Source organism: Limulus polyphemus, unplaced genomic scaffold, assembly GCF_000517525.1.
Source record: "Limulus polyphemus unplaced genomic scaffold, Limulus_polyphemus-2.1.2 Scaffold3645, whole genome shotgun sequence".
NCBI lineage: Eukaryota > Metazoa > Arthropoda > Merostomata > Xiphosura > Limulidae > Limulus > Limulus polyphemus.
In genome coordinates this window covers 18,314-28,718 of record NW_013669255.1, presented here as the reverse complement: position 1 = coordinate 28,718, position 10,405 = coordinate 18,314, and the positions used below count along the sequence as shown (strand labels likewise).

Sequence of the window (10,405 nt, the reverse complement as noted above, 5' to 3'; positions counted from 1 at the left end):
CAATATATTGTGCACCAGATAATGATGTTTTTATTCTTTTGTAGATCAAAGCTTCTTCTAATTGTTGAAATGGTGTTAACAAATTTGTAAATCAAAGCTTCTTCTAATTGTTGAAATGGTGTTAGCAGATTTGTATATCAAAGCTTCTTCTAATTGTTGAACTGGTGTTAGCAATTGAATCTGCTTCAGATTGGATTTCAAGAACTGACCATAGAGGCTATATACAATTTAAATCTGATGACTGTGGTGGCCAAATTAGATGCCCAAACTCTTTCTCTTTAACTATATCACCCGTATGAATTGATGCATTGTCTTCCTGAAACAGACCTGCTCCGCTTGGAAATAAAGGGTTAACCATAGGATGAACCTTCATGATTAGCAATAAAACTTAAGTAACTATTTGTTGTCACCCTACCTTTCAGTGAGATCACGGGCCCAAACTATTCTAACAAAAACTGCCCATACCATCACACAGCTTTTATCATTATGGCACAGACATTCAGAATTATAAGCTTCTTTTGATATTCACTACACATGAACATGACTGTTTGATGGAAAAAGTGTAAAAGATGATTCACCTGATCAAATCACACCTTTCCGCTGTCCCATTGCTATGATAGTGACGTCATTTAACTCAGAATGGCAAATCTACTATGGTAATTCATCTTGTGGAGTTACCTTTCAGTTGTTTTGAGAGATTGATTATTGTTGGCTAATTAGAAATTAAATGACAGATTGTCATAAACGTGAATTAACACGAGTAAGTAAGACGAACACAAAAGACTAAAGCATCTTGAGTGTACGCAGAAGTTAACATTAGGCAACAATAATACGCAAAAGTTAATAGCAGACTGGGTTCACTGGTCATGGTAGCACCCTACAATCTTTCTCGTTCTCTCTTTTTTTATCGTTTGGTGAAGGTGATCATTTTTTTTTTCTCTTTACTTCGTTCTGAGCTTGAAACATTCCATGGTTTGAATAAGTTCAAACTCATAAAGTGTTAGGTTTCTTGTGATTGGAAATAAACGAACACAGTAATGGAAAAAAAGCAAAATAGAATCTCAAGAAATGTTTTTTTTAAAACATCAGATAGTCAAAAAAAAAGAAAAAAGAATGAAGATGACAAACTTGGAATGTTCACTTATTCTGGTTTATCATCGTGATTAAAAATGTTTACTATATAAATATTAAGAGTGTTTCAGGCCATTCTTATGCCATGAAGTTTGGAGACGGCTTGAATGGGTAGTGAAAGAAGCTTTATTACAAAAGTACAACGTTTTGACAAGTTTTTTCATCATCAGGTACTTTTGATGGTACTTGATGATGACGTTAGCTAGTCAAAAAACGTTGTGCATTTGTAATAGTTTAGTTCGAGACTTTTCCAAACTTTATTTTCTAGAGTGAGTTCCTCGTCATCAAATTTGAATTCGTCAAGGCGATTACTCGAGGTTGTGTAAGTCTAAACGTTTGTCTTTATTCTTCTACGTATATCTTTCTAGTATGTTCCCTCACTTGTCCACAACCACAAACCTGTCGTACCGTGCAACTGTATCCAAACGTCGTAGCATAAATGTAAAAATCGTCCAATGTCGCTCTGAATAGCTAATTCCCAACTTTGTCAAAGTTAAGTTATCCAAAACCTAAATCAGTTTACAGGTATTGTCCAAAACATGCAACAAAAACTTCCAAATATCAAGAACTAAACTATTTACTTAGATGTAGACAAGAATTAAACTACCAGCATGTGAATGCAACAATATACAAAACCATGTGAATACAACGCTTCATGAACCAAAGCATCTCGGTCGGTGTTAAATCAAGAGACGAAATCTATACACAGCAAAAAACTTGTAAAAAATGAGGAGAAAAAACAACAACGTGAAAGGCAATACAACAGCGAAGCACAACCTAATCTTGTAATCAACAGACGGGTCAGATCAACCACTAAACGACACGAGCTATAACGTGCTTGATGATGACAAAAGCTAGTCGAAACGTTGTAAGTCAGTAATAAATATTTTTCACTACCCATTCAAGCCGTCTCCAAACTTTACTTTCTGAAACAGTGAATTCCTCTTCATTAAATTTGAATTCTTATGTTAGGAGTAGCAACTCGGACGGTTTTACGAACTTTTTTATTGGGACTGACACTAAAAACAACGTGCAAGAGGCGAAGTGTTATTGTGCGCTTTTATAACTAAAACGCGTAGAAAATTGGTAAAGTATTTTTTAGTATTATTGCAATGTTTCATATAACAACGGCTTAAATAAACAACCGTTATGGTACGTGAGAATCAACAGCGTTAGGTACATAAGTTTTTTTTTTTGTTTGTCGCGCCTGAGAGAAGTAATGCTTTACACTATCCATTCAGAATAATTGATGATTCCACTAGCGAAACGTGAACAGCGTTTTGCGGGCACAATAGTCGCTTGAGTACTATATAAAAGTGCGCTTTGATAAGAAGGATTTACCACATTTCAAACTTACCAGCCAATCTACATGCTTATCTTTAATCAGAATGTCGTGAATGACTCATGTAGCGTGGTATTCATTTATTTAAAGACGTATTACAACTTTTTTTTTCTCACAATGCATAGACACGATGTGGAAACTAGAAAGATGAGGGTAGTTTTTTAGTTAGAATCCGGGTTCCGATACCCGTGGTGGGCAGATCACAGATAGCCCATTGTGTAGCTTTGTGCTTAATTACAAACAAACAAACAATCTACAAGAAGATAGGTGGATGAAATATGTGACCATTTTAATGGTAGATTATAAATAAAGTTGGTGTTAGGGGAACAAGTTATAACTTCAAATTCATCTTCATTAATCCTAGGTAGAGTTTGAGTTACAGATTCAATGTTTTCATTCAAGAGCATTCTTTTCTAAAAGCAGCATGGAGATGTACCATCAACACATTAAAAGTATTCTTCTCTTGAAAAAAATCTAAGTCTTGTTGTTGCTAACAAAACGCCATTAATTAAAAGTTCCTTTCCCGAATACATTCTGCTCTTGTCCACGTTTTACTTGTTAGTTTCCTTTGATAAAAAAATAAGCCGGTACATAGAAGATGAGACGTGGTTAATGTTATTAACAATCTATTTAAAGACTTTGTGGTTTTTAAGTTGCTATACAACGTCATTAACGTCCACTCATCTTTTTCTGGAAACATTATTGTACATTTAGCTGTATGTGTGACGCACCTTCATACAATTTCCTCTAGTGAAGACATTGCTTTTGTACTCCAGCTTATTTCCTGGGATCACTATGATATCTCTAACAGCTGGTGTTACATCAAAAACATAAAGTGACAAGTTGATTAAGTTATTCAACTAATGTTTTCCTACTTTAATACGATGGTACAATCTCATGACTGATGATCACACATAACTTAGGAGACCTTAAGGAAAGGAGCGTGCCGTTCAAGTTTGGGAAAAGCTTGGGCTGAAGTGAAAAGTCCGACAAAACGCCATTCCCCACTATGCCTGTGATGATGTAGAATCACATGATGTGTAAAGGTAGATGTAATATAAAGGGGGCATTACTAGAAAAATTATGAATAATATTTCTTTTAAATATTCAAATGTTGCAAGGAATAACGAATGGGATGTTGTTTTCTAAGCCAGCGTTGCAGAGGCAAGTCTGGGCTTTTGCTTTGATCAACATAAATGTGTGTGTGGTTTGTTTATTTATTTAAGCACAAAGGTACACAATGCTGTGCCCAACGCGGGTATCGAAATCCTGATTTTAGCATTATAAGACTTCAGACTTCCCGCTGAGAATCATGTATTGAGAATTATCTTATTGGGGTTTAATTACATAAAACTGAACCACTTTATCATCTTCATTTTTAATAGAGATTATAGATTCAAAAACGTAATCTTTTGAGACATGCTTTGAAGCCCCCTGTGGGAAGATCACAGATAGCCCATTGTGTAGCTATGCGCTTAACAGCAAATAAACATCCTATGAACTAACATAGCTTAAAGATTTGATGTTACAGTGTTAAATGCTAAAAGCTGACAATGAAATGGAACCAATAGTCACAATATTTGTGATGAAAATTACGTTAGGCTGCAGATGTTTTCCTGACATTTATCTTAGATTTCTCATTATCTTCTGATCAAAGAAAGCTACCTGCATAAGTCAAAGCTAAAGATTAACCCAATAAATTATATAGGTAATTTAATATATAGTTCTTACTTATACTGACAAGGATGTATTGATTCATTAGTTAGGTATCCTGTCTGTTAACGCTATTTTATACTACAGGTTTCAGATCAGATGTGTGCAAAAATAGTAAATCACCTGCAGTTTAACATGATTTTTTATCTCTGAAAAATTCCAGGTTTAGTACTTTCAGTGCTTCGTCAGCTTTTTCGCATCACATGTAAAACAGCGTATTTTTGGGTGCCATCTTGGTCCAGCTCAGTTGGAGAGCTGGGGTATTGAAAGAAGGTATCTGCGTTCTGTCTACTATGGGGAATTCAACACCGGATTTTAGCGTTGTAAGTCCACAAAAATACCGCTGATCCACTGGGAGACGTTCTGACAGTTTGTTTGTAATTAAGCACTAAGCTACAAAAATGGGCTATCTGTGCTCTGCCCGCCATAGGGAATCAAACCCCGAATTTTAGCGTTGTAAGTCTATAAAAATACCGCTGATCCACTGGGAGACGTTCTAACAGTTTGTTTGTTTGTAACTGAGCAAAAAGCTACACAATGGGCTATCTGTGCTCTGCCCGCCATGGGGAATCGAACCCCGTATTTTAGCGTTGTAAGTCTATAAAAATACCGCTGATCCACTGGGAGACGTTTTTACAGAAACTTTACTTCTAGATTGCTGTTTCTTCCATTCAACGCTAGTAAAAATGTGAGATAGAGCGTGAAACATTAAAGTCGTATACATATCAACACTCACATTTAATTGCTGACGATTAGAGGTTAAGTTGGCCGGTTCATCTGCTACGAAGTAAAGAGTTTTTGTCTGAGAAAACTTTGTTGTTGCATTTACAGTTTGTAATTATCTTTTCAGAAATAGAGTTAAGCTAATTAAGTATTTTGCATTACTAATTTTATTTTCAGAGCCTACAGCCTGACGTAAGACTCGGCTCTAGAGATAGACTGGATAGGGGCGGCACCTGGCGACGAGATTGGCAACCTCAAGGAAGGGTTTACACTTCATGGTCTGGGTGGTCTGCGTGGTCAGAGTGTAGTAGAACGTGTGATGGCGGAGTAAGCATGCGCACACGAGTGTGTAGAAGAAGGTGGGTAATTACGATTGTAAAACTGGTTCATTACCATTTTTTAAAAGCCAATTTACATTTCTTTTCATAACCCTGAGGAACCAATTTTGAAATACCAACAGTAATTATGCCTGTGGTTCTGCAGTGTGGCGACACATAAACCATTTTTTTATTTCCTTGTAAATTATCTGTCACGAACGCAAGAAGAATAAGGCTTAAAAGTACAGAGCTGAGTCAAGTCCATAAGGCAATCAGCTTGTCATCTGACAACTTTTTAGACCTCTTGTTTGAATATTTCCCACTTTTTCTCAAAACATTGCATAAAATTGGCTTTCTTCAGTCTGCGCATTTCATTGCGCTCAAATGGGGAAATATGTTCCGTAATTGGTGTTCTTTCAATTTGACGAGTGTTCAGAGTAGCATCATGGGTTATCTTGTGAATACTGTTTATGTATTAAACATATAAGGAATAAACAATTAGTTACATTCCATTGCTAGCATTGCATTAAGCATTTAAAACTATTATTTAATTAAATAATATTGTGTGTAACTATAACAATAAATGTAATCTTATAAGTTGCAATTCACCTAGTACATCTTTACTGATGTAAATTCTAGATGAATACTTAATATTACTGTAGAAATGCTCAATACAAGAAAAATTTTAATCTTTTGGAAATTCCAATAATTAACTCATAATATATGATTCGAAATAATTCAAAATATTCCTACGAGATGGCGCGCCTCAACTATCCAATTGTTATAGTCCCTTTCTACAGTGCTTCACCTGGTTTTGAGGTAATGATGCTAGATTGAATTTTGCCACAGTTATTTGTATGTATTTAATACAGATTAATCTTACTCATATATATATATAAACAGCCCGCTTTGTGCTGCTTTTGAAATCCTTTTTGCATAAAGCCCCAGATGTTACGATGTTTAAAAACAATAAAGTTAAACCCAATTTACAGAGGTTGGACTGTATAATGGAAACATCTCACCTTTTTAACTCCAGGTTTTGGTGTCTCTAAAAGTGCATAATCTAGCCTTATGATAACTTAACTGAGCATTATATTATTCTATATGATCGAATTTGTTTGTATACGAATAGTTTTTCAGAGAAACTTTCCAAATATGCAAAGATAAAAAGATCTGTAAGATTTCCAAAGATGCATGATTATAGGTGAACATCTAGCTAGACCCTCAGTGACATAAACGCTTAAAATAATGAACCAGTGTCTGTATTCGGATATTTGCGCAAAGCTACTCAAGAGTTATGTGCGCTAGCTATCCTAACTTTTGAACTGATAGGCTAGAGAGAATGAAGCTAGTCAACAAAACTCACTGCCAACTTTTTTTTACTATTCTTCTGTCGCCGAATAGTACAGTTTGACTGTCACTCTTATGACGCACCCACAGCCCTAAAATTTGGATTGAATCTGTTATTGAGTTATTTGGATGCGGATAATGGAACAACGGGTTTATAGTCCAGCACACTTGCTACTGGGCCAAGTGGTGTCAGGATGGATATCGGGAAATAAAACCACATCAGCCAAACATGAAAGAGGTCGAAGTGTTCTGGGAGTGGTACTAACCCGCTACCAGCCGGAGCCCGAGGCCTGCAGGTCTACCCGAGAACAACGCCCGATGAACTTTGTGATCCAGTAGCCATGAATAAGACCAGTGGATGATAATTTTGCCCAAGGCTGTGTTCGTTATTATTATGCTGATCTACAGTTGTGCTCACCTAGCTACGTCTGTTATTAAGATACGCTGCGACGCCTTAGACGTTAAACTTAGCCTACACGTTTTTTTGTTGTTTGTTTTTTTTTTTTTGCTCAGTATATTGTAATGTAGGAACTTAAAATTCACCCTATCTTGCAAAAAGAATGTATAAAAAAAATCATTCCCCATCCCCCATTTTAAAGGTATAAAAAATTTAGAAATACGAAGATTTAAAGGTTTTATCGTGGGACCTTTACAAAGTCCCCCAGTGGCACAGCGGTATCTCTGCGGACTTTCAACACTAGAAACGTGGTGGGCAGAGCACAGATAGCCCATTGTGTAGCTTTGTTCTTAATTCCAAACAAACAAACAAAACCTTTACAAGAATAATAAAATAAATTTTGAGCAAGGAAATGTCAAAAGATGCATTTGAATCTCTAATCTATCTGGAAACCTTGCATGTGAGATAATGTTCTATAAAATAACAACCGAAAAATAGTTGGAACGCACAAAAACCGTACAATTTGTTGTACGTTTTGTAACGTTAAGACGGAATATAGCATAATCTAAGAATCCTTTCATAGATTACCGTGTTAGGTTTCGCGTGCATTTTTAGCCCGACCAGGTGACATTTAATTCCTCTGTCTGTGATTATTCTGCAGTTTTCTCTATATGTATGCGTGCATTCGAAACGATGACTCATTGGTGTATCATCAAATTACTCCATAACTGGCTAACATAATAGTAATAAATATTAATGATATCCTTCATTCAGAGCAAATCAGTTTTTGTGGAGGACGCATTTAAAGGATAAGTGAATGGCGTTGTTATGCGGCGTTATTAAAATTCTACTTCTGAAAATCTCCTTTAAACCGATGTCTTGATATGCTTCTCTTTTAAAAACTAACAATTTGGTGAACTACAGCTTAAAGTAAAAGATAGCTGTAAGATCGTAGTTGTTCACATAGCCACTGAAGTAATATCCAAGCGTCATAGTCAGTGGGTCCTCCAGTGGCACAGCGATATGTCTGCAGACTTACAACGCTAGAATCTGGGTTTCGATACCAGTGGTGGCCAGAGCACAGATAGCCCATTGTATAGCTTTGTGTTTAATTACAAACAAACAAACAAATCCTTGTAAGATCAATCGTTAAAAGATAATAATTTTATTTAACGTTTTCTTTACGTTTATTGCCAGGAATGGGATTTCTTTAACCATATTTAAAATGTTATCAATTGAGTAAAATTTTAAATAATTAGCCATGATAATTTATATTCAAGAACAGAAAGTCCAGGTCTTTCTTTATTTAATACTTTTGTATAGAACCTGTTTTCGGTTATCTTGGCTCTAAAATCAGCCATTACCAAGAAAAGCTTCAGTGACTCATCATATACTTTTGAAAAATAATGTAAGGTGATTCTTTTAATTCACGTGTCGCACATTAAACTAAAAAATTTAAATCTAACGAAACCATCCAAAATAATGTTGATATTATAAATTCTTTCATTACTAAATTTTTTCTTTGTTTTTATTTATCAGAAACTTATCGATATCTTCGTTTTCACAATCTATGCTTTTAACACGCAAAAAAAAAAAAGAGTCACAAACTTGTTACATAGTATAGCTTCATGTTCTACTTCCGCCTGGCTTGAAAACACAACAACAATCTTAGTACATTATTTGGTTTGGTCAAGTGCCAACAAGGCTCTTAAAACTGTGTGCAAATAGTAATGTGTTATTGTAGTTTAAATTACTTTTAAAGAGATACTATTTAATGGTTTGAACCATTAAAATATTTTCTTTAATATAGCAGTTTCTCACGTTGAAAACATAAACCAATTTTCTGATACTTAAACACGTAATTTAAATACCACAAAATAAAATATTGCTGAGATATTTTCTTAAATTATTTCATCGTGTTTCTAAACTTTTATTATTACTTTATTTTTTATTGTTATTATTGTATTGAAACATAATACACTGATAAAGCACTATTTACAAATCTACCAGATTTCTGGGTCTTGTCATCAGATAAAATGTCTCCATTTTATTTGAACACTCCTTATTGTTTAACTTCTCCCATGATAAGCGAGTGGACTTGGAGTCAAAAAATAATCGTAGCAAAATGGAATAAGGGTTACTGGGCTTTCAGAGAAGACATTTTTTTTTTCTAGCTTGCATGTCTTTATAGAACAAATAATTAACTCATGGGCTTACCCCTTCCAAAATAAAATAAAAATCATGGCTATGGAACTAATAGACTCCCTCCCTTGTCACACACAAAAAGAGAGAGAGAGTGAACAGTGAGGTGTGATCTCCAGAAAATATGGCATTTATAGATTTGAAATGAGGTAATTCCTAAAACGTATACATGGTGAAACATGAAAATACATGAATGGCAGTCTTGAAATTATGAATCTATATTAACCTGTCCCCACAAGGAGTAGACTTGAGAGAGGTGGGCTGGTTTCCCGGCTTATAACAATTCAAGTATACGAATAATTATAATGAACGCAAACAAACGTAACATATTCAAAACCCATTATTTATTTTTTCTGGTGGCGCTTTGTAAACTGTGTATGCCGTTCATATTATTCATATTTATTGTGAGGTGAGAGAAAGCTAACATAGAAGACAAAACATAACAGTTCTGTTTATGATATTATATACATGGATTAGATCAGATTGCGTAGTTTATTACACAACAACTAGTAGTCTTAAAATGTTTTAAGTATTTGAAGACCAAGAAAATTTGATTGAAAATAAGATTAAGGATAATTTTTTTGTTTACTAAAAAAAAACAAAAATATTCTATACAATTTTCTTTCTGTTTTCTTCTTTTACTTACTAAGTCGCCACATTTTTATTTATTTAAGTCAGTAAATGAAAGCGGAATTCTCATTACATCGTTTATTGATCGAACTCAAACAGTAATAATTGCTCAAAAGGTCTAAATTATTTCAACAAAAAAAAATCAAACATGTGAAATAAAATTCTCAATCGTTAGATATTCAACAAAATGAAAACATATTATAAAAATAGATAGTGCAACCCAAGAGATTAACTTGAACACATCACAGGGATGAAACTAACTTAACACATCACAGGGATGAAGCTAGTTTAACACATCACAGGGATGAAGCTAACTTGAACACGTCACAGGGATGAAGCTAACTTAACACATCATAGGGATGAAGCTAATTTAATACATCATAAGAATAAAGCTAATTTAACACAACACAAAGATGAAGCTAACTTAACACAACACAGGGATGAAGCTAACTTAACACATCACAGGGATGAAGCTAGTTTAACACATCACAGGATGAAGCTAATTTAGCACATCACAGGGATGAAGCTAGTTTAACACATCACAGGGATGAAGCTAATTTAACACATCACAGGGATGAAGCTAGTTTAACACATCACAGG

General features: G+C 34.7%; 1 protein-coding gene across 1 annotated transcript in view; it reads left to right on the top strand.

Annotated features, from left to right (window-relative positions):
* LOC106469762 (ADAMTS-like protein 5) overlaps positions 1-10,405 on the top strand; it is a 48,570-nt gene that overhangs the window by 25,797 nt on the left and 12,368 nt on the right. Inside the window, exon 3 of the mRNA XM_022398317.1 lies at positions 5,087-5,272. Coding sequence (XP_022254025.1) covers positions 5,087-5,272 — 186 coding nt within the window. The remainder of the gene's footprint in view (positions 1-5,086; positions 5,273-10,405) is intronic.